Genomic DNA, 25,611 nt, shown 5'->3' with positions numbered 1-25,611 from the left:
CAATGACTGTCTCTGGACAACTGTCAAGTCAGCAGTCTTTCCCATGATTGTGTAGCCTAGTGAACCGGACTGTTGGACCATTTAAAGGCTTAAGAAACCTTTGCAGGTGTGTTGATTAGCTGATTGTAGACTCATGGTGTGACACTCTAATCTTCAAGTTTTACCCAATATTCTAATTTTCTGACACACTAAATTTGGGGTTTTCATTAACTGTTAGGCTGGGTTCACACGACATATTTTCAGGCGTAAACGAGGCGTATTATGCCTCGTTTTACGCCTGAAAATAGGGCTCCAATACGTCGGCAAACATCTGCCCATTCATTTGAATGGGTTTGCCGACGTATTGTGCAGACGACCTGTCATTTACGCGTCGTCGTTTGACAGCTTCTTTGCCACGTAATTTGAGCTGTTCTTCATTGAACTCAATGAAGCACAGCTCAAGATTTACGAGCGTCTCAGACGGCTCGCAAAATGCGAGGAGCATTTACGTGTGAAACGAGGCAGCTGTTAACAGTCTGTATTTTCACACGTAAATGCCTCATCGTGTGAACATACCCTTAGAAATCATCAACATTAAAAGAATAAAATGCTGGAAATAGATCCCTCTGTGTGTAATGAATTTGTATAATATACGAGTTTCACTTTTTGAATTTAATTACTGAAATAAATTACAACTTTTTGAAGATATTCTAATTCTTTTATACCCGATAGATAGCAATCAGAAACAGACAAGCCTTCGGTCCGACCAGCGTTTCTGATATTGGTGCTTGACGGCTTGAAGATGTGTTTACGTTTGCCACAAATAGAGGAAAAAAAGGTGGCACACGGCACCACATCGTGCAGATCAAAGAGAAGTGAAAATCGACAGGGCGATAATACCTGGGAGAGTTGTACAATGCTGGCATAGACAGGTAATCATTTATGTTCGGCTGCAGGTAAACCCCAAAACCGGTGGGTATCAGGCACCACCGCAAATAAAATGTAGAAAAACTGGGAAATATAACAGAGCTGCCAATATCCAGAAGAATCATGCAGTGTTGGAGTAAAAGAGTTTAACCATATAAAACAGCGGCTACGCGTTTCAACACCGATCCACCGTCTTCATCAGGCCATTAATGCAGTACAGAAGAGATGCAGTTAAAAAGTAGATAAGACGCGGAAAAAAAAAACAGGAAATCTCCATTTTACTTACGTTTACCACATGCACACTGCTTATTTATTTCAGTTGCTTAGATATAGTGCCAACATACTCCGCAGAGATGTACAGAAGCGGACATCACTCTCAGTTTCCAGGAGGGCCCACAATCTAAATTCCCTACCTGTATGTTTTTGGAGTGATTGAGGGCAACGGAGTTTTGTTCCTGCGAGGAGGTGTAGCGTTAGTGTAAGTTGAGGAAATGTTTTCCGGTGCGAGGGAGTTATTTTGCATATACGTGAGGCTATTAAATTAACGCTACCCTCCTCGCAGGAGCAACACTCATCTCAACTCTGGAGACCTAGTCCCTCAATAGCGCATTGGATAAAGTCGACCAAGTTTACCGCCTGGAGGAACTAGCAGCCCTAATCTTACACAGCATCTTTTTAACATGTCTGCAAAACCTTCCACAATTCTCCAACATACTTCTCAGTTACATCTATTCTTGCCTAATATCTCCAACCAAGACCACCCCGACAGCTCCAAAACACTTCATTGTTACTAAATAGCCCGTCACTATTGACCGCAGCATCTTAGGGGTTAAACAGTCGGATCATCTTTGATCCGAGCCATTGCAGCAGAGTATAAGTTGTAATATAAAGACACCCACTGCAGATGGTGCAGGCTCATCTCCTTGCCGTACAGCTACTGTGCTTGGCACTGACTACATGGCACTATAAATGTACGTCTCGTCACCAACGCACACCCCGTATGGCAATAGAGTGGGTCCCTACAGGTCTGTGTTACTCATGTGTCATCAGTAGGTGCCACCCTGAGGTGTCGTGTTATCCTCTAGAAGCAAAGCTAATGTAATACAGCATCCAATGGAGTCTCATGGACTCTGGGAGAAAGTGACCCTCACGTGCCTCTGTATAAAAATAAGGGCGACACATTACAGTTTTATACAACATAGAGACCAAGACACCGGCCTAAAAAAAACCTGAACAGGACACAACCAAAGAAGACGGATGCACTTTGGCGTCAATGCGAGTCCTAGAGAAATTAACTGGAACAGTCACAATCATTTGTATTAAAGCAGCTCCGTCACCAGATTATAAGCGCCCTATCCCCTACATAATGTGATCAGCGCTGTAATGTAGATAACAGTGGTTTTTATTTTGAAAAACGATCATTTTTGAGCAAGTTATGAGCAATTTAGATTTATGCTAATTAGTTTCTTAATAGACAACTGGGCGTGTTTTTTACTTTTTACCAACTGGGTGTTGTACAGAGGAGTGTATGACGCTGACCAATCAGTGACCAATCAGCGTCCTACACTTCTCATTGTTCCAGCCCATTGTTAGTGTGATTGTGCAGTGAAAGAAGCCGGGCTGGAACAATGAGAAGTGTATGACGCTGATTTGTCACTGGTCAGCGTCATACACTCCTCTGTACAACACCCAGTTGGTAAAAAGTAAAAAACACGCCCAGTTGTCTATTAAGAAACTAATTAGCATAAATCTAAATTGCTCATAACTTGCTCAAAAATGATCGTTTTTCAAAATAAAAACCCCTGTTATCTACATTACAGCGCCGATCACATTATGTAGGAGATAGGGCACTTATAAACTAGCGACAGAGCCTCTTTAAGTACATCATGCCATTCATTGTGCCACTCTGGCTTATAGATGGGTGTGATGCAAACGGTGCAGCAGTGCCAGGATGGTATGGTGGGCAGTGCCAGGATGGAGTGGTGGTGTGGCAAAATCACAATCCAACAGGTCATACCGCAGATCAGCACGGTCCTCAAGGATGGGACAACAGATTTGCCATTCACTTATAATGACAATGAAAAAAGCTCCGCGCAATAAATCATAGCCAGGCTCAGGTCGCCGTAGTCTTGTCCCATGGGGGTGTTGTCGCACAACTCCAAAGGCAATACACCTGCAGTCCTAACTTCTCTATCCCGAAGGAGACGTTACTTACCCGGAGGCTCCAAGGAGAAAGCGGACATATCTCCAGGAGCAGCCCGGCCTCACACCATGCGCCTTACATGTGGCGGGAATAAAACCACGGACACTTCCTCCCCGTCTCCGTGTGTCACGTCTTACCAGTCACATGTCCACCTGTCATCGCCAAGACGAGGTCTGGAACGCAGCACTCTTCCGGCTGCTTGGATGTGACGCCAGGCAAGGACACGTCATCTTGTGCTGTCATTGGCTGGAGAGGAGTAAACACAGAGAAAGCCGGAGCTGAGGATTTAGCACCGTCAGCATGGAGCTGGGAGAGCGGGAAGTCCCAGCGGCCAAGCCCGAGCTAGAGGTGGAATGGAGCGCTTTTCTCCAAGACACAGGTCAACGCTGGTGTTGTATCTGTGTAACTAGCAGAGGGCGACTGGTGTATAGGGTCACATACTTGGGCGCAACCATCAATTATGTCGCAAGGACGGGTAGTGACGTTTTTTCTATGCGCTTATACTGCCGAGAAAAGCCACAAACTATTATATTAGGATTTTTAAATCACCCATTCAGACTTAACAGCAACAGAAAGAACAGGCTGGGGTCAGGGGAAAATCGCACCAACTCGCACACGTTAACTTGTAGGTTCTGTCACGACACCATAAAACTGTTCCCATGGACGCAGTCATAGAGCAAGATAGGAGGAAAATGTGTCCTCTTCCTGACCTGACGTAATGTGCCAGCGTGACAATAAGTCATGGCCACGATATCCCACTATTAAAATGACAAGGCCACGTGACCGAGCCACACAAGTAAAAAGAAAAAAGGTTAATTGTGACGATGCAAAATATTTCATACAGGCTTATAATCCACGGCCAGTCTGGTCAGTGTTCCCCAGGGAATTCTCGTTCATTACTTGTCAGACTGCTTAGGCCTTGTTCACACAGGCGTGTTTCTCGTCAGTCAGACAGCACACTGACGCGTGTAATTTAGGGCCAGTTCACATCAGCGTTGGCTTTCCGTTGAGGGGTTCCGTCTGAGGTTTCCGTCGGGAGAACCCCTCAACGGAAAGACAAACGGAAACCTTAGCTTCCGTTTGCATCGCCATTGATATCAATGGTGACGCAAGCATTGCTAATGGTTTCCGTTTGTCACCTTTCCGTTTTTTTGACGGAATCAATAGCGCAGTCGACTGCACTATTGATTCCATCAAAAAACGGAAGCCTGACAATGGTGACAAATGGAAATCATTAGCAATGCTTCCATCACCATTGATATCAATGGCGATGCAAACGGAAGCTAAGGTTTTCGTTTGTCTTTCCGTTGAGGGGTTCTCCCGATAGAAACCTCAGACGGAACCCCTCAACGGAAAGCCAACGCTGATGTGAACTGGCCCTAAATTAGGTTATTCAGTTTTTTTCACGGCGCTCTCAGAATTTCCTATTCCGGTCCATTTTTGCAGCCCAGACTCGCCCGTTAAAGTCTATGGGTGTGTGAAAAAAACGGACAGCACGCTGACGGCATTGGATCAGCATTTAGTATTAGATCGGCATTTAGAACGAGGCAGGATTTTACACACGTATGTTTAGGACGAGGCAGGATTATACACGTGTATGTTTAGGACGAGGCAGGATTATACACAGGTATGTTTAGTACGAGGCAGGATTTTACACACGTATGTTTAGGACGAGGCAGGATTATACACGTGTATGTTTAGTACGAGGCAGGATTATACACACGTGTATGTTTAGTACGAGGCAGGATTATACACGTGTATGTTTAGTACGAGGCAGGATTTTACACACGTATGTTTAGGACGAGGCAGGATTATACACACGCGTATGTTTAGTACGAGGCAGGATTATACACGCGTATGTTTAGTACGGGGCAGGATTATACACACGCGTATGTTTAGAACGAGGCAGGATTTTACACACGTATGTTTAGTACGAGGCAGGATTATACACGTGTATGTTTAGTACGAGGCAGGATTATACACACGTGTATGTTTAGTACGAGGCAGGATTATACACGTGTATGTTTAGTACGAGGCGGGATTTTACACACGTATGTTTAGGACGAGGCAGGATTATACACACGCGTATGTTTAGTACGAGGCAGGATTATACACGCGTATGTTTAGTACGGGGCAGGATTATACACACGCGTATGTTTAGAACGAGGCAGGATTTTACACACGTATGTTTAGGACGAGGCAGGATTATACACACGCGTATGTTTAGTACGAGGCAGGATTATACACGCGTATGTTTAGTACGAGGCAGGATTATACACACGTATGTTTAGTACGAGGCAGGATTACACACACGTGTATGTTTAGTACGAGGCAGGATTACACACACGTGTATGTTTAGTACGAGGCAGGATTATACACACGCATATGTTTAGTACGAGGCAGGATTATACACACGTATGTTTAGTACGAAGCAGGATTATACACACGTATGTTTAGTACGGGGCAGGATTATACACACGTATGTTTAGTACGAGGCAGGATTACACACACGTGTATGTTTAGGACGAGGCAGGATTACACACACGTGTATGTTTAGTACGAGGCAGGATTATACACACGTATTTTTAGTACGGGGCAGGATTATACACACGTATGTTTAGTACGAGGCGGGATTATACACACGTATGTTTAGTACGAGGCGGGATTATACACACGCGTATGTTTAGTACGGGGCAGGATTATACACACGTATGTTTAGTACGAGGCAGGATTATACACACGTATGTTTAGTACGAGGCAGGATTACACACACGTGTATGTTTAGTACGAGGCAGGATTATACACACGCATATGTTTAGTACGAGGCAGGATTATACACACGTATGTTTAGTACGAAGCAGGATTATACACACGTATGTTTAGTACGGGGCAGGATTATACACACGTATGTTTAGTACGAGGCAGGATTACACACACGTGTATGTTTAGGACGAGGCAGGATTACACACACGTGTATGTTTAGTACGAGGCAGGATTATACACACGTATTTTTAGTACGGGGCAGGATTATACACACGTATGTTTAGTACGAGGCGGGATTATACACACGTATGTTTAGTACGAGGCGGGATTATACACACGCGTATGTTTAGTACGGGGCAGGATTATACACACGTATGTTTAGTACGAGGCAGGATTATACACACGTATGTTTAGTACGAGGCAGGATTATACACACGTATGTTTAGTACGGGGCAGGATTATACACACGTATGTTTAGTACGAGGCAGGATTATACACACGTATGTTTAGTACGGGGCAGGATTATACACACGTATGTTTAGTACGAGGCAGGATTATACACACGTATGTTTAGTACGAGGCAGGATTATACACACGTATGTTTAGGACGAGGCAGGATTATACACACGCGTATGTTTAGTACGGGGCAGGATTATACACACGTATGTTTAGTACGGGGCAGGATTATACACACGTGTATGTTTAGGACGAGGCAGGAGGTTGTTTATGCGAGTAGACTGGGTATTCGAGCAGTTCTGGGGGGCCTATGTTTTAGGAGCTAGGGTAGGGGCTGTGTGATACCTGTGTATAGGGCGTTTCTGACTCTTGTCTCTTCCTCCTGCAGCGGGCACAGTGCTGTCAAGCTATGGATGGTTTATCCTATTAGGCTGTATATTGCTGTATCTTCTGAAACAGAGGTTCTCCGATAACATCAGCTCTTTGCTCACGTCTGCACCCAGATCCACAGAAGGTATTTGTTGCCGTCTGCCTTATGAGTTTTAATTTGCTGAGACATCTAATGTCACAATGTAGAAGTCATAGATAAAACGTGATATTCGCATGTAATGGAGGAATTTAGAGTGTTGTTTATCCAATTCAATTATATTGTTGAAGAATAATGCCTTGTCTACTGAAAGGTCAACTCTAGGTTGGGGAACTCTGCCTCGTGGGAGTCCTAACCTGTACCTGTTGCGTGTAGGATTCGCCTACGACCGTGTGGTCGTATCCTTCCAATCACCTCTGGGTTACTGCGAAGACCACCCGCTACCTCACAGCCTATTCCAAAGGGAGGAGCACTTTGTCTTTGGCCACACCACAAATTTAGATAAGAATGCCCTCAAATGCCACTGTGGGTCCTTGTGGTGGTTGACCACTACCTTTTGCGGTATCGTCCGTCACACACTTAAGCGGCTACTAGTAACTTTTAAGAGGCCTTACATAAATGCCTGGTACTATCAAGAGTCGAGAACTCCTAGTCCACTTACCAGGCTACTGCCCCTTTATAGCCAACTCCGTAAATACAGAAGCAAGGTGCATTACAAGGAGGAAATCTAAAGGTGCAGTCACACGTGGCAGATCTTGTTGCAGACATTTTCTGCAACTGATAAACGGTTCCATTCATCTAAATGGAACTTATAGAAATCCATGCACCTGCTGCAGAAACAACCCCATTCAGATACATTTCCGGTAGCATAAATTTCTGTGACTGCATCCTTAGGCCTTGTTCACACTTGGTGTACTTGCATTGTATTTCCGGAGCACAAAAATATGCTGCCTAAACCTACAATATATGCATATAGAAAAACATGTTCCGCAACTTAGACCAGATTTCTTGCGTTGCGGAATATTTTTCCTAAAGGCATACATTGTAAAGTTTTCTGCAGCAACAATGCAAGTACACCACGTGTGACCGCACCAATAAAGGGGTTAGGTGCTTTGGACAATCCCTGTTTGTTAGAAGGGTCCCTTGCCAATAAGCAGATCAGAGTTTCCCCCCTGCTGCACAACCCAAAAATGATGACGGATAAATACATCTCACCTCTAGCACTTTGCAATTGTGAAATATTTAATTCACGTGCAGCTACAAAATGTGAATTCATTCCTGATTCACTTCAGTCTCAGACAGAACAAACTCGGGCTCAAATTAGTCTGTAGCCGGCTGTTTCCATATTCAACCTGTTCTCTGTCTACGTTTCTTCCTCTCCTCTCCTCAGCACACTCTGCAGCCTCCCCCTAGCCTTGGAGAGCTGCAGTCTCTGAGCCACACAGCTTTACAAGCTATACGGTGTATTGATATATCCATGGAAGAAAAGCTTTTCCATAACCTTCTCCCATTGCTTGTTCCTGCTCTGTCCCACATTGCATTCCATAGGGTGTAGAATAAAACAAAAAAACCTTCTATGTTTCCCAGAAGACTTCCATGTTGTCTTCCTCTCCTTCTCCCCCTTCCGGTTCCATAACATGTAAAACAGTAAATTTGGTAAAGGGGCGGGATTAGGCTGCTTCATCTCTGGCTGGGAGGCATGTTGCTGCAGCAGAAAGCTTCCGCCACTGCTCTGTCTGCAGTGAGACCTGAAAAGCTATACCCTGACCCTTTAGTTGAAACCCACGTCTCTGGTTATACCATGCCGAAGATGAGGGGAATCAAGAAAAGATCTACACCTGGTTTATTGTCTAGACTACAGTTTGTTTTAAGAGTATACATTATAGCTATAGAAATTGATGTCCCACCAAGTTGGGTGCCATACAGTTGCCATGGTAACCATACGATGCCCTGAGAGTATCGTTCACAGGTCCAATTCTAATGCACAATATTCTCTGGGCGTCGTACAGTTGCCAGGTGGAGGTTTCCTGAGTGGGATACCACCAAGTGCAGACGTTGTGGCAATTTGGTCAGTTATTTCTACAACCGTAGCACTAAAAAAAATCCAGACAAACATCTGCTATTGTTTCCGGTAAAAGACGTGCAGCATTACAGAAAATAGATGGAACCCATTAAAGTCAATGGGTCCCATCGGGCGTCGATGGTGTCCATCATGTATCAGAATCGGTGCTTCCAGTATTTTTGTTGTTCTGCTCCTCTGATGGAGAAGAACAAAGAAAATACAGATGCAGGTGTGAACTGGCCCTAAGTGTAGGGCAGCATTTTGCTCTAACAGTTCACTTTTTTTTTTTATATATATATCTTCAAGCTTTTATGTAGGAATATTTATAATTAAAAGCAATTATTCCATGGCAGTAAAGTCTTTTTTACACATGCAGATTATTGTTATGATTTAAATAGATCGTAACGATAATCACCCAATGTAAAAACACAAAATGATCAACGATAATTTTGTTTCTCATTGATGAAAATGTATGATCATTCTCTATAGTGTAATCGTAACGTGTAAATGGTCATCCTATAGGTAAATAAATCTCTGAGGGGTAGAATATCCTAAGTGATCATGCTTTTCTCTGTAGACCCAGGTGAAGTGGTTAGAAGACAGGAGGCAGTGGCTGCCGCCAGGCTGAAGATGCAGCAGGAGCTCAATGCTCAGGCTGAGAGGTTTAAAGAGAAGCAGAAACAGGTGAGTCGTGGTGATCGTCTTATCTAACGTAACCTTTCTGCCTTGGTGAACCTTTTATTGCTCATAGTGCAATTCCCTAATGTACAAATTCCTAAAATAGGTCTATTATTTGAACTCTTTTTAGAGTAACTCTCTTAATAATATATAATAGGGGAGAGTAACCGCAAGGAAATTACATCACCTGTACTTTTGAAGAGAGAGAGTCTATCTGCCATGAAAGAGTCTCCTAAAATATATTTAGCTTCTTTGTAGCCTAAAGACTTGTCCCTCATACAAACATATACAGAATACATAGAGATCATGAATAGTTGTGAGTTCAACCCATTCAAAGCCTTTTTCTGACATGGAAGAAACAAAATGATCTCTACAAAATGTACTAGTCGGATCGTCTATTTCCCCGATGGCAGATTTTAGGGGACTTTCTATATTGGATTGTTTAAAGACCTCAATGAAATTGTCGGGATCTGTCGAATAAAATCAAGGGTCTGTGCCTGTTTTAACCCTTTTGCTGTTGCGACAATTTTAACACTTTTGACGTACAGAATTAAAACCTGCATATTAAATAAAAAATAAATCTACATTATGAATTTAAACACTTGGCACATTGTAATATGGCACCCAGCACTTTACACTCATGGGCACCTTCATGTAGTTTTGTATGAAAGCATAACATTGTGTAATGCATAAAAATTCATGTTTGAGGCAAAAAGTCTGACCTAAGCAGAGCCTGAGACGCACATCACCTACTAAAAATAAAAGTACAAGATGTTCAGAGTTCATACATGCCACTACTGCCTATAGCCCCTATTACACTGGCCGATTTTGGCCGGTGCAGCGAGCGCCGATCAACAAGACCTCGTTGATCGGCGCTCGTCTGCTCCCGTCACAAGGAGCCATGGATGGGGACGAGCATTTGTTACTCCGGTCGCTCGTCTTCATACATTATTATTATGTCGGCAGCGCGTCTCCCTGTTTACACATTTGCTGCCGACAACGATAATATTTTACTTTTTTTTTAAACTATACGATCAGCAGATAATACAGCATCTGCTCGTTCATGTGCTGATCGCTGCCCTGCTTACACAGGGAAATTATCGGCAACGAGCATTCTATAAACGCTCGTCTGCCTGATAATTGCCCTGTGTAAAGCCCCCCTTATATCTTCATGCATATATCTTTACATATTCACAAGAACTGAATAGACCAAAAATCCAAAGTGTGATAATTAGAGAGCACATATCCTCTCTCATTGGTAATGGAGGCGATGACATGAAGAAATGTTCCTGTATTACTCCCTAAGATCACTGTGAGACTGTACAGGGGGAGAGACTGTAACCGGCTGCGTTTCTTTTTCCTGATGTAATTTGCAGCTTCTCCCTCTTACCCCTTCTTTACAGAGATGCAAAACTACGAAGTAAAACCTTTCATTTTGCTCCCTGACATTAAATGGGTGCTGCATCCCGAATATTACATCTAGATTCGGGGTGCACAACCTGTAGCCCGCTATGCCGTTCTGTTCAGCCCCCAACCATTGAGATACGGACAGGCCTGCCCTCTCCCAATGCAGAGAACTGTGCCGTCATTAGAGGGCAGCTCTGTTCTTTCCTGCACTGATCTCCAATATCAGTTCAGGTATTAGAAGATACATGTAAGTGCCCTTTGTGGCTGCTCACATATATCTTCCATGTCAGAGAGAAGAGAATTGTATGTGGAGCAGGGACTGGTAAGTACTAATAATGCACTGTGTGGCTGGCAGTAGAGGGGGGGCACTGTGTGGCTGGCAGTAGAGGGGGGGCACTGTGTGGCTGGCAGTAGAGGGGGGGCACTGTGTGGCTGGCAGTAGAGGGGGGGCACTGTGTGGCTGGCAGTAGAGGGGGGGCACTGTGTGGCTGGCAGTAGAGGGGGGGCACTGTGTGGCTGGCAGTAGAGGGGGGGCACTGTGTGGCTGGCAGTAGAGGGGGGGCACTGTGTGGCTGGCAGTAGAGGGGGGGCACTGTGTGGCTGGCAGTAGAGGGGGGGCACTGTGTGGCTGGCAGTAGAGGGGGGGCACTGTGTGGCTGGCAGTAGAGGGGGGGCACTGTGTGGCTGGCAGTAGAGGGGGGGCACTGTGTGGCTGGCAGTAGAGGGGGGGCACTGTGTGGCTGGCAGTAGAGGGGGGCACTGTGTGGCTGGTACTAATGATGGACACTGTGTGGCTGGTACATTATTTGGGACACTTTGTAGTTGGAATCCATGGCCACCTCATCTCCTATTCCCTGGAGGGCTAAACGGGGGAACAAGAAAATCCCATTCTCCTGACTGTTTAATTTACAAGTGATTGATAATAGCTGGATCCTGCAGATCAGAGACTCGCAGGACCAGCGCTCACTGAAACCGTTGGTCCCTCTTAGATGACGGGTTCGGCTTTGATCCCGGATACATAGAAGCTGTATCTCAAAAAGTTAAAATTATTTTTAATAAAACCCAATTCAAAACTTGCTCAAAATAAAATAAAGCATTGCATTCAAAAGTTGACATAGCTTTTAAAGTCTTGACCTATTACATACGTCTTTGGTAGTGAAAAGGTTCAAATAAGGGTGTTGCTGTTGTGGCCTGACCGCTTGACTAATAAAGGTGCTTGTAGGATTACGGCTGCCCATTTGTTCTAATGATCAGTGAGGGTCCCATGGTCTGGACCCAACCAATGCCATCTTCTAACATACAATATGTACACAAAGGTCATTAGACATAACATTATGTTAATGGAGGGTTCAGGGTGGCAATAGACACTAGATAACCATAATTAATCAGCCTCTCTAATAATAATAGAAATATGTAATTCTTCTCTTCTACATACAGAATGACAAATTCTTCCTGAGACTGGCTACAGAATCTTGTCTTATTGCCTATCTGGAATTTTCAGATTACTTGTGCTTTAGTAAATGAGCACAGATGAGGGGAGACGTCTTGGCAGGGTTCCTCACCCAATATAACAATAGTCATGTTGGCAGTGAAAACTGCTGGTTTGTTTACCCAAAGCAAATACTGACAGCCAGGTCCTGGCAGCGTCCTCTCCTGCTCGGAGCAGCTGGGACTGTGGGAATCTGAACATGCCAGATATAATACATCATATCTGCATGAGTCCTACAAAACAGGAGAGGTCTGAGCACGGCCCATACTTCCAGGAATACCACACAGACCTATCGAGAGGCTCAGACAGTTTAGAGGGCAATTTTTACAGTAAAGGATAGACATTTTGGAACTTTTACCATATCAAACTGAGAGTCTGAGTGGATGACCCATTTATATATAAAAAAAATATATATTTTTTAATAAAGTATAGGGCAGGCAATTTCAAGAAATATTGCAATATGCTTTATTAACCAATTCAGCCTCCTTTCATTGCAAACTGTTCCTGAACTGCTGTCCCTAGCCTCAACTATGGGCCGTTGCTAGGGAAAATCCGTATTCGGCGCCGTACACACTGAATACAGCTACTCTCAGTGGGGAACCCTTCATGCCTCCTGCTCCTGAAACACGATGCACACAATGTTAGAGTACATTGGGTATTTCTACAACAGACTAGACTGTTTCAGTCCGTTCCTAATAACCAGCCACGCTAATCTGATCTCCCTGCTCTACCTGCCAGATGCTTTGGTGAGTGAGGGATGCGCACCTACCACTGGATTTCCTTGCTCGCCCCTTAACTCATCAGAGAGTCCGGTAGGTCGTAATTTTAATATGGGAATTGAAGAGGATTCCCTGCTTATGACAGTTGTTTTAGCAGAATCTGTAGTCTGGACTCCCTCCTTTAAAATTCAGACATGTAGCAGCGTACTTACAGCTGACCTAGTACACTGGGAAACCACAAGGAACTGGCATTTCCATAGCATGCACTGTATGTTATCATTGTTCCTGCAGCAAAATGGAACAATCTCACTAATAACAATGTATGAAATATAGCACATGTATGGGCTAGTGGAAGGTTTGTAATGTGTGATCTCTCTCGCGAGATCAGTCTTTCCTTCACTGTCTGACCAGCGCTGGAGAGAGGAGAGCATGAGCGTACTGCTCCGCCGCTACGGAACAAAAGAGAAGAATTCATATTCTTCTTCTCTTCTGTTCCGTGGCGGATCTGTGTGTGTGTGCGCGCTCTCTCCTCTCTACAGCTCTTGTCAGACAGTGAAGGAAAGACTGATCTCGCGAGAGAGATTACACCTCACAACCCGCTCACACTGTCTTTAGCTGATTGGCAAGTGTCAGAGCGATAAGTAACACGCCCCGCTGCCCTTTCCAATAAAAGAAACGCCCCATTGACAGTACAGGGGGTAATTTACATATCTGGCGCCTAGTAGAACGGCACCGATATTTAAAAAAAACAGAGGAGGCTAGAAACATAGTTTAAAGTGACACAAGTTCTGTGCAGCACTGCCTATTACGTGGTGCACTCCGCTGCACATGTATGGGCTAGTGAAAGGTTCTCTTTAAAGAATTTTTAAATGAAGTGATATCTTTGCATAGATCTCAAATGTTCAGTCACTCCTAGGACGCTCGATTCCACATTTGAGAATATTTGTAGACTGGCCCTTAAAAATAAAGGGATGATTTCCCAACTTTACTCTCAATTTAGGAACCAGAGCTCCACTGGTTCCCCCTCCTATGTAGAGGCCTGGGAGAAGGAACTTGGCCTGATCCCTGATAACATTATTTAGCAGCAGGTTTGGGAGAATGTTCACACTTGTTTCCGCTCATATAATGTTAAAGAAGCTTCATACAAACTGTTAACTATATGGTATCTAACTCCCGTGCGACTGGCGAAAGAAAACCTTTCATTGACACTCTGATTTATGCTTTCCCGGCTGCAGTGAGGTGGGATCATTGGGCAACATTTGGTGGTCTTGTCCAGTAGCTCAGACCCACTGGAAGCGTGTGGAGAGGTTGATCCAGTCTAAACAGACTCTCCAGGTCAGCTTGTCCCCTTGGTCAGCATCACAACTTTGGTACTCCTCCTCCTGAGTGTGCCCCTTGCAGAGAGATGGTTTTGCTGACACAGAGATTCTCTGGCTACCGGCTCTCTTACTTTCTCTCCTAAACGCTCATGACCAGTTTTTTAAGTGTGATTATTTTTATGATGCACCTTTTTATTTTGTTCCCCCTCCCCTCTTTTTTTCTTCCCTACCGCTTCATCTGACTGACATGTTATTGCACTGCGTCGCTCTGTTTGACTGTATGCAATGCTTTTTCTTTGTTTTTTGATGTCTCCTGGCATTTTTTCACTTTCAGGCCCTGTTCACACAGGGTATTTTGCAGGCAGAAATAATCTGCCTTAAAACTCCTTTAGGAATTTAGAGGCAGATTTTGACCTGCCTGTTCTTTTTTTTTTTTTTTTTTGCAGCGGCTTTCGCTGCGTTTTACGCCTGCTGCCGTTGAGGACCACGGGCAAAAAATGCCTTTTAAAAGTGCTTTTTCTGCCTCCTAATGATTTGAATGGGAGGTCAAAGGTGGAACCGCATCAAGAAAGGACATTCCGCTTTTTTTCTTTTTTAATCAATGGGAGGCAATTTCAGTTGTGAACTGACCCTTAAGGGGTAACTAAACGTTCAACAAACTTCTGACGTGTCAGTGACCTGTCAGAAGTTTTGACTGCTGGGGGTCTGAGCACTGTGACCCCCACTGATCGCTAAAATGAAGTAGCATAAGCGCTCGGGTGAGAGCTAAGCCGCTTGCTTTCTGTTCGGCTTTTCTTGGTAAGCCAAGCAGTTGGTGTACGGACTTAATAGAAAGTCTGAGCCCGTACACCAGCGCTCACACCAGCGCTTCTGCCGCTTCGTTTTAGCAATCGGTGGGGGTCTCGGTGCTCAGACCCCCAGCGATCAAAACGTCCCTATGACGTGTCAGAAGTTTGTTGGTCGTTTATTTACCCTTTAATGAGGTTAAAGATAATTAATATAAAATACTGAAGTAAAAAAATAAATCATTATATTTTCGTTAAATTAAAATGCAGTGGGCGGGGGAGTCACATGTAAACTTACCTTATGTAGGTAGAGCTTTTTTCTAGACATGCAAATAGTACTGTCCTTGGGAATGGTTGTCCAGATTTGGAAAAAAGTGTCAGCCCCTTTCAAGTTAATTGGAAAACCCCTTTAAGCTTACCATATTCATGAGATAACTGACCATAATATGTCACTTGCGCAACCGCTATCTCCCCCGTTTCGACCCATGTGACTGCTGCGCCTGTGATTGGCTGCAGCGGTCACATGGGACGAAACGTCATCAGAGAAGACTTGGTATACAGTCACCAGCCAGGGGAGCAGAAATGTGACGCTTTGGGAGTGGCAGTGGAATTATTTTTTTATTCCCTAACGATTTTTTTGTTGCAGTTACATAGCTATTCAGCAACATTTGTTGTGGATTTTCATTTCCCCATTTAGCTCAATAGGTAAGATCTGCAACAAATGCGCGACCATTCTGCAGCATAAATGAACATGGTCAATAACTGCACAGAAATTTTCAGCAGCGTGTAGATAAGATTTGTTAAAATCTCATCCACCTTACTGCTACTGTAATAAGCTTGAAAACTATGAGAAACAGGAGTCTTAAACCATAAGTGTACAGAGAAATAAATATACTTTTATTGTTACATCAAAAAATTCAAATATAAAAACACAAATACACAACGAGGTATTAAAATTGAAGGGTAAATGGGTAGATCAAATTCTAGACCTTCTACACAGGTATGCCTAGAATATTACAGGCAGAGAGTTCTACTGACTGTGGTTTTAATGGAGGAAAAAGACAAAGTGATGTTCCATACAGATAGTGCCGGTACCCTGAAACAGCACTTCCTCATTCCACCAATGAAATAGCAAATGCGTATCAAGTTAGCAGCATACAAATAAATGCCACAAGGAGTTATGTCTAATCCCACCTATTGCCGGGTCCCGGGTAGAAGACAAGAGAAAAGTATAACCTGAAAAAACCCGGTATGTAAATAGTCCACCTGGCAAGAACCAGGGAAATGAGTAGATAATAGCTTACCCATGAAGTTTATGGGAATAGAATGATCCACCTAATGTTTGAGGCACCCCGACGCGCGTTTCGCTTGTGTCGCTTCCTCAGGGGGTGTAATAAGCTGCAGATTTTCCGCCCACAAGTCCAGACGGAACATTTGCAGCAATTCCACTATTTGTGAATGTAGCCAGTGATAGCAATCGCTACAAGAGCAGGATGGCTTCTCAACAGTACTGCTCTTATCCTAATAAGATCAGACATGACGCTTTTTCTCCACTTCTTTTTATCCAAGCTGGCCATACGCATTAGATGTATGTCAGGCGAACCCGCCAATTTTGGCGGAACCGGCTTACGTCTAATGCGCATGGTGGCGTCCCAATGTTGGAGGACAGAAGGGTCTGGCATTTTGAATTTCAAGTACTGCAGTCTATTGTACCTTAATAAGTTGTAAAGAGAAGTGTATGATGCTGACCAATCAGCGTCATGCACTTCCCTCCATTCATGTCCATTTGTACTCACAGCACAGCGTGAACTCGCGAGATCACGCTGTGCTGTCACATACTCCCACATTAACTTTACTGAAGTGTCTTGAGAGTGAATAGACATCACCTCCAGCCAGGATGCGATGTCTATTCACACTCCTGACACTTCGGTAAAGTTACCGTGGGAGTATGTGACCGCACAGCATGATCTCGGGAGATCAAGCTGTGAATGACAACACAGCGTGATCTCGCAAGATCACGCTGTGCTGTGTGAGTAAGTCCCACAGAAACGTTACCAAAGTGTCGGGAGTGTGAATAGACATCGCGTCTTGGCTGGAAGGAATGTCTATTCTCTCTCAAGACACTTCAGTAAAGTTAATGTGGGTGTATGTGACAGCACAGTGTGATCTCGCGAGTTCACGCTGTGCTGTGAGTACAAATGGACATGAATGGAGAGAAGTGTATGAAGCTCATTGGTCACCGATTGGTCAGCGTCATACACTTCTCTTTACAACACCCAGTTGGTAAAAGGTAAAAAACACCCAGTTGTCTATTAAGAAACGAATTGGCATAAATCTAAAATTGCTCATAACTTGCTCAAAAATTATTGTTTTTTCAAAATAAAAACCACTGCTGTTCTCGCATTACAGCGCTGATCACATGAGGTAGGAGATAGGGCACTTATAATCTGGTGACAGAGCCGCTTTAAAGGGTAGATAAATATTTATTCATAGAAATTTACGTTTAATCTTCCCTTTTGGTACCTTAATGTGCCTGTGTGTAAACCGCATCTGAAAGTTGAATCTTTAAAAAAATCTGTTTGTGTAACTTCAATGGCCGATTGTCACGATTCACTTGGTTTTGAGTGTTTGTAGTGATAATTGGCAGATGTGAAAAATTACCGTTTTTGGCGGCACAATCTGTACATATAAACGTTGTTTATAGCATCATTTACTTTGCTGCCGAGCACGCACTTGTCAGGAGAGCTGTCACTAGGCAACACTATTCCAGCAAAATCAGAATTTCAAAATCCAAATGACACTCCTTCCCTTCTGAGTCCTGCTGTGGGTCCAAACAGCAGTTTATTACCACATATGGGGTATTGCTATAATCGGGAGAAATTGCTTTACATATGTTGGTGTGTTTTTTCTCTTTTATTCTATTTTATTTTCAGAAAAAAAGTAGATTTTCATCTTCACATACTAATTCAAATAAATTTAGCAAAAAAAATGTGGGTTCAAAATGCTAACTATACCCCTAAATAAATTCCCTGAGGGGTGTAGTTTCCAAAATGAGGTCATTTTTGGGGTCTTTATTGTTTTGGCCCCACAAGACCTCTTCAAACCTGACATGGTACCTAAAATATATGCTAAAAAAAGGAGGCCCCAAAATCCACCAGGTTCTCCTTTGTTTCTGAGGCCTGTATTTCAGTAAATTACCGCACTAGGGTCACATGTGGGATATTTCTAAAAACTGCAGAATCTGGGCAATAAATAATGAGTTACATTTCTCGGGTAAAACTTTCTGTGGTATAGAAAAAAATGTATTACAAATGAATTTTGGCAAAAAAAAATGAAATTTGTAAATTTCACCTCTACTTTGCTTTAATTCTCGTGAAACGCCTAAAGGGTTAAAACACTTTCTGAATGCTGTTTTGATTACTTTGAGGGGTGCTGTTTTGATTACTTTGAGGGGTGCAGTTTTCAAAATGGGGTGATTTATGGGGACTTTCTAATATATAAGGCCCTCAAAGCCACTTCAGAACTGAACTGGTCCTTGTAAAAATCGCCTTTTGAAATTTTCTTAGAACTTTAGCAGCATTTCTCATATTTTTAAGCCTTGTAACGTCCTAGAAAAATAAAAGAATGTTCAAAAACGATGCAAACATAAAGTAGACATATGGGAAATGTAAAGTAGTAACTATTTTGTGTGGTATTACTATCTGTTTTACAAGTAGATACATTTAAATTTAGAAAAATGCAAATTTTTGCAAATTTTCTCCAAATCTTGGTGTTTTTTACAAATAAATATTGAATTTATCGACCAAAGTTTTCAATAACATAAAGTACAATATGTCACAAGAAAACAAACTCAGAATCACTTGGATTGGTAAAAGCATTCCGGAGTTATTACCACATAAATTAACACATGTCCCATTTGAAAAATCGTCTTCGTCCTGAAGGCCAAAACAGGCTCAGTCCTGAAGGAGTTAATATAAATGCTACAATAATCGGGTGTTTTTTTTTCGTATCTGCGATCCCTTGTCTTTTCTCCTCTCATGCTGTTTCCATTACATACGACAGGCAGATTCCTGTTTACATGAGTGGATGTACAGCCGACAAACTATAATTTTAAGGTCAGCATAAAAGATGTGATCAATGAGCAAATTATCGCTGATCGCTTGCCACACAGGATTACACTGGACAATAATTGGAAACTTTCGTTCAATAGAACCCATGTAAAAGGCCCTCAAGCTCAGAAAAAGTCATGACCGTTTTGTTCTCTGTATTTATTTCTTATTTGGGACCATTTTTTCTTAAAATAGATGACATTCAGGGGCCAGAGATGCCATTCTGTCAAAATTGTAGTTGATAGAATAAGACTATGTGTAACTAGCAGGACTATGTATCTGTCGGCATGTGTATTCTCTGTATATCCTACCTCTCACCATCTTATTATTTTGCTATATTTCAGCTGGAAGAAGAGAAAAGGCGTCAGAAGATTGAGAGCTGGGAGAGTATGAAGGAAGGAAAAAGTTACAAGGTGGCCACTCGTGTCAGTCAGGTGAGGCTGGATACAACTTGGCCAGGTTTCCTTTAGATTATAGCTTCTGTACGATATCCTGTGAATCTAAAGATATGAGGCAAATTTGACATGGCATGGACAACCAACTGCAGGCCAATTGGACATTACACTAGACCAGTGAACCCCAACCTTTTGTAGTTTCCGAGCCACATTTAAATATGATGTGTTGAGCTGCACTGAATATTGAAAGTGAAGAATCCTATTAACTCTATGGCCTAGTGTTAACTGTCAGTGATATGGTAATGCTATGATATCCCTAGTGCTATCGATGCCACATGCAGGGTGCCCAAGAGTCACATGTGGCTCCAGAGCTACTCGCTGGTAAACCTTTCTAGGGAATGCCTTCAGCACTCGACCTTCTACTGGGGAAGTAATAAAAGAACCGGGGGCGATTTTTAACGCAAAATGCACCAGATTTCTAGCCCAAATTGCACCAAAAAATGTGCCTACGTGCTGTGTCAAATTTATTCTGTTTTTTAGACTTTTTTTTTTTTTTTTTTTTTTACTTTTTTTTTTTACCATCTCATTCGACCGTTTTGCAAAGTGTCTAGAGAAAGGGACTTGGCTAAGGGATGTCATAAAATGCACAAGATTTATCAATGGCATGTGCCGTTCTTTTGGTACAAAATATTTGGTTAAAGTACGGCAGCCATGAGGAGTCTAGCAAGGTGCAACAAAGTTATCCTACAGCACGTGCCACTGTGACTAATGTTGTAGTTTTTGCCTGTCTAAATCTGAGATGGTATTTAGTAAATATCCCCTGTATCTGATGTTGTATAGGTGATATTACACGGCCCGACCTGGGCCACGTAAACGAGCGCCGATCAACGAGACTGCTTGTTGATCGGTGCTCGTTTCACAGGGAGCTAGTATAGGAACGAGCGCTCGCTACTCCGATCGCTCATCCCCAAACGCTTTTATCATATCGGCAGCACATCTCCCTGTGTAAACATTTGCTAGTTCATCGGCTGATCGTTGCCCTGTTTACACAACAATTCTTGGGAACGATCGTTCTGTGAACGCTCGTTTGCCCAATAATTGGCCAGTGTAACAGGGTTCCAACACAGGCTGGCAGATTTTTAAGTTTGGCCAGCTTTATGTTAGCCAGCAATACACGTAAGATAGCTGTCTGTTGTGTGTTCGGCCAACACTATCTCCTTGGAATGTGCTTGTTTATTTTAATCTGAAGAAGGAGATAAGCTTTTTCTAGTAACATCTAACAGCACTTATCTCCAAGGAAAACATCGGATTGCTCTTGTTGACCAAGGCTGAAGCATGTCGACCTCCATCAGACTCCGGGAGGACAGTATTGCTGCTCCACACACATTTTAACGTCTGATCTTGCTGACATTTATCTAATATTTCTAGTACTTCAGGACTGAAAGCCAGAATTGATTGGTTTTAATAAATCCCATCATCCACTTTACACGTTCTATACCCACCTACTGATCACTTCATTACCATGTGTATTATCATCCTGTTCTATGGAGATTTCTTCTTTCTCTTCTTGTACTATTTGTGTCTCTTCTTCATTCTCACTACAGCCCCAGGAGCCAGCTCCCAGCACATCGGCATCATCGGCTGCACCAAAGCCAAAACCAGATAGGAAACCTCTCAGAGGCGAAGGTCAGTTTGTCCTAAAACTGGAGGACACTAGAGAGCTGTGGTAGAAAATGGGTCAAGGGTTTAAAATAAACCAGTAGTTGTTCTGATTTTACATTGCTGAACAAGTGAAGTATTTAATGCATGCATGCCCGGTATGAATTCTGTGTGCGCTGCCAGTATTGCTACAAGGGGGCTGACCGCTCTGCTACTCCAACTCCACGTAAACAGCCTTGGGTTGTATTCTGTCACCACTGATTCCCTGGCTGCACCCCTGGCTCTGTATATGTGCACAAGGCTGAACTTTATAAGACAGCACATAGAGATATTGTGCACTATAACAGGGCTTTATTTAGAAATCAGATATAGATGTAATACTCTGACTGTCCTGAAGAGGGCACACAAATTTCTTCTTACACTAAGAGAACGTTCTTCATAGAAGACGTTCGTTACCTATCATGACATGGATAAGACTTTTAACACCTTCCCTTCATAGACCATTTTTTTTGTTTTTCATATTAGTTTTTTCTTCCACGCCTTCCAAAAGCATAACGATCCTATTTTATCCATCAACATGATGGTTTATTTTTTTTGCAGGACGAGTTGAATGTCTGTTTTTGTAAGTGTCTGTAATGGTACCATTTAATGTATCGTGTAGTGTACGGAGAAACTTATAAAAATTATTTTTGGGGGTGAAATGGAAAAAAAACAACATAATTACACAATTATTTGTAATTTTTTTTTGTATGGCGTTCTCTGTGCGGGATAAATGTTATATTGTCATAGTTAAGGCTTTTACGGATGCGGCGATACCAATTATGTTTGTTTTTTTTCTATGTTTTTACATTACTTATGGGAATTTTTTTTAATGGTGTTTTTAGCGTCCTCCTATTAAGGACATAATAGGAGGACCCAGTTGGCTGACCTGGGGGGCCGATGCGGAGAGAGAGGGAGCCCTCCCTCCCTGACAGCTTAGATGCTGTGGGCGCTATTGACTTTTGGAACCAAAGCAGTTAAATGGCCTGGATTGGAGTTATGTCTGATCCCTGTCATTAGAACGGCGTGTCAGCTGTAATAGACCGCTTACACCTGTGGTGTATGGAGCGGGTCTAGCCTGTGAGCCTGCTCCATACCCAACCCCCCCACCCTCATCTGTGACAAGCCTGTATGTAAAATTTTGGGAAGAGGCTATATATATAATCATGTTAATATATAACGAAGACATGTACGATGTATATTCGTAACCTGTATGCCATCTGTCTTTTTTTTCTTTAGGTTATAACCCTCTAACAGGTGACAGCGGAGGTACATGTGCCTGGAGACCTGGGAGAAGAGGGCCTTCCGCAGGCGGGGGATGAGGTTAAAGCAACTTGCTGGTGTTATTTCTTTAAAAAATACCAGCAAGATGAAGGGACTAACCCGCCTGCAACAGTAGCATCTCCTTCTGCCCCTCAGGGTATCGAGTTTGTGTACCTGATGTGGAGTTTGGTTGGAGCATACGGTGAACTAATCGTCCTCTACTGAAAAAAGATGGCTGCTATATGCAAGGTGACACCTGCATTTGGAGGGACATGTTGCATTTCCAGAAAATTTGGTGACTTGTCAGTTTAACAGATAATGTTGTAGATGGTTTTTGGTTCACTACAGTATGGCGCTCTGAATGATGTTTTCCTTAGAAATGGCGTCAAACCAATAAGGTTAACTGATGTGATGTGGCGGTCAGCCCTATGCATTTGTCTTTTCATTGTCACATTTTCAATCCGTGGATAGATAGATATTTTGCACTTTCAACTACATGTGTTGATGTCATATGTGGAAGGAAAGTACCTTTATAAAGCAGTTGTGTACAGAGTTAGGACCTGATTTTACAAGACTCATATCTGTATTTACTGGAATATACCGTATCAATGTTTCATTAAAAAGTGTACTTTTAAGCCAAATTCTCTATCTTTACCACTTTGAGGATATCTTGGTTGTGTCAGAAAATCTAGGCTAACCTCTCATTGGCCGCCCTCACTTCATTGTGATGCATCGCTTCTTGGAACGTGGTGCGTTACTTTATCATTATTATTAATTGGTTCCTTCTCATGAAAAAGGCCTTGTTGCTCATCGCAACAAAGCACATTTAATTTGTTTTATTAAAAGATTAGTGAGGGAGGGTTCACACCTTTCATGTCATGTTTGTTTTTGGCAGGGGCATAATTTACCTCTTACTAGTGCGTGCGTGCGTGCGTGCGTGCGCGTGTGTGTTCATGCTTCTATTTACAAACGGTTCAAGGAATGTGTGACTTCTGTCTACTTTTATGTACATAATATAGTTGTGCGTAAACCGATATCTCCCCCAACCCCCCTCTGAACTTTCAAGGAGGGAGATATGTGGCTGCCAGACACCTCGACCACTACTTATCTAGAGAAACTACGTATCAGAGAGGTTAAAACCTAATCTGTCGATCAATGTTTCTCCAGACAGGAGACATCGGGGACCATTGTCCAGGTCCCATAGATGTGAGCTTGTTAGCTAGAGATCAGCCAACAGAAATCTCCCATTTTAAGATCAATTTTTATATGGTCAATACTCCACACTAAGGCTACATTCACACGAGCGTGACTGCTTTACGCACGTAAAAAACGCGAGCGTAAATCTGTCCGTGTGCGTTGCATTATGCCTCACTGTGCTTTGCGTGTGGCATGTGTTTTTCACGCACTTGCAATCGCTTCTCTTTTTTTTTTTCAATGTCATTTTGCTTAAAACACGGACAGCATACGGATGTTCGTAGTTTTCACGCACCCATTGACTTCAAAGGGCGGCTAGGTGCGTTTAAAACGCACCAATATAAGGCATGCAGTGAACTTCACATAACGGACACTCGCTTCGCTGCGTGAAAACTCAGGCATGTGTGAATAGCCCTATTGAAATCAATGGGGCTTTGTGCTGTGCGTTGTTTCAACGCGCTACACACGGGCGAGATTCACGCTTGTGTGAATGTGCCCTAACCTTGTAATTTACTTACTTTTTTAAAAAGTCCCCCTTTCTCGGCTCTCCCTGAGCGTGACGTAACCTGTGATGTCACGTTTTCTTCTGCCTCTGGTGGCATGCCATAAACCGATCACATGGACACTAGTGACGTTTCAGAGGCGTGTATTATCACAGCAGGGAACACGCATGTGCGGTCCCCACTGTACTCTCTAATCAAGATGGCGCTATATTTAGTGAGTGCAAAGCATTCTGGGAAATTAACACAGCCCGCTAGCCATGTCATCAAATGGTGCACACCAGGAACCCAAGTAGCAGTAAGTACCCATTTTCACTTTTTTTCTTTTTTATTTATATTTCCTTTGGGGGGGGGGGGGGGTAAGGAATATTTTCATTAGGTTGGCTACAGTAGGGGAACCAGATCCATACTTCTATCTAGTTGAATGAGGACGTCCATCTGGTATATCAAGAATGTTTTAATGGTTACGTGAGAAGGAAATTACATGTTCATATATCCTACCACTGGGAATGTAACCCAATAACTAACAATACGGCTTAATAATGGAAAAGGAAAAAGGGTTAATTCACATGTCTTGTGGGTGTTCTCCGTGGTTCTGACCCTTTGTAGCTTAAATACGATCTGTCACGGTACACTCGCTTCTATTCTGTGTTTCACAAGCAATACCCCTGTCAGGAGGTTATACAAAGCAGCGCTGGTGTGACCAATTCTATTCACCCTGTCTGCAAACATCATGTTACCATGTGCGTGTGGTCTTGCATTCCCACATTTTAATCCAATTTTACTACTAATATTTGTCCACTGTATGTAACAATTTGTGGACGTGATGATTGCTCTAAAGTTCATACACGGATACATGTCAAGTGAGTTTCACTGCTAAAGGCAAATGTAGATATTAAAGAGGCTCCGTCACCAGATTTTGCAGCCCCTATCTGCTATTGCAGCAGATCGGCGCTGCAATGTAGATTACAGTAACGTTTTTATTTTAAAAAAACGAGCATTTTTGGCCAAGTTATGACCATTTTTGTAGTTATGCAAATGAGGCTTGCAAAAGTCCAAGTGGGTGTGTTTAAAAGTAAAAGTCCAAGTGGGCGTGTATTATGTGCGTACATCGGGGCGTTTTTAATACTTTCACTAGCTGGGCGCTCTGAAGAGAAGTAACATCCTCTTCTCTTCAGAACGCCCAGCTTCTGACAGTGCAGATCTGTGACGTCACTCACAGGTCCTGCATCGTGACGGCCACATCGGCACCAGAGGCTACAGTTGATTCTGCAGCAGCATCAGCGTTTGCAGGTAAG

General features: G+C 43.0%; 2 protein-coding genes across 3 annotated transcripts in view; one reads left to right on the top strand and one right to left on the bottom strand.

The window, feature by feature from the left end:
- Positions 1–3,289, bottom strand: part of LOC142749798 (nucleoporin NUP35-like) — a 36,845-nt gene extending 33,556 nt beyond the window's left edge. The window contains exon 1 of one of the 2 annotated variants that reach the window (XM_075858263.1): positions 3,122–3,289. In XM_075858263.1, coding sequence (XP_075714378.1) covers positions 3,122–3,149 — 28 coding nt within the window. In that variant the 5' untranslated portion in view covers positions 3,150–3,289. The remainder of the gene's footprint in view (positions 1–3,121) is intronic. The other variant, XM_075858264.1, reaches the window with a different exon arrangement.
- A 39-nt stretch (positions 3,290–3,328) lies between these two features.
- On the top strand, positions 3,329–23,260 carry SELENOS (selenoprotein S). The gene is made up of 6 exons (XM_075858266.1): positions 3,329–3,488; positions 6,717–6,842; positions 9,335–9,441; positions 19,608–19,697; positions 21,263–21,344; positions 22,596–23,260. The coding sequence occupies exons 1-6, from the start codon at positions 3,410–3,412 to the stop codon at positions 22,676–22,678; spliced, it is 567 nt and encodes a 188-aa protein (XP_075714381.1). The 5' UTR covers positions 3,329–3,409; the 3' UTR covers positions 22,679–23,260.
- Positions 23,261–25,611: the final 2,351 nt, after the last annotated feature.

The sequence above is a fragment of the Rhinoderma darwinii genome, chromosome 3 (assembly GCF_050947455.1).
Source record: "Rhinoderma darwinii isolate aRhiDar2 chromosome 3, aRhiDar2.hap1, whole genome shotgun sequence".
NCBI lineage: Eukaryota > Metazoa > Chordata > Amphibia > Anura > Rhinodermatidae > Rhinoderma > Rhinoderma darwinii.
Note: the sequence above shows the minus strand (reverse complement) of the source record. Positions and strands in the feature narration are given on the sequence as shown.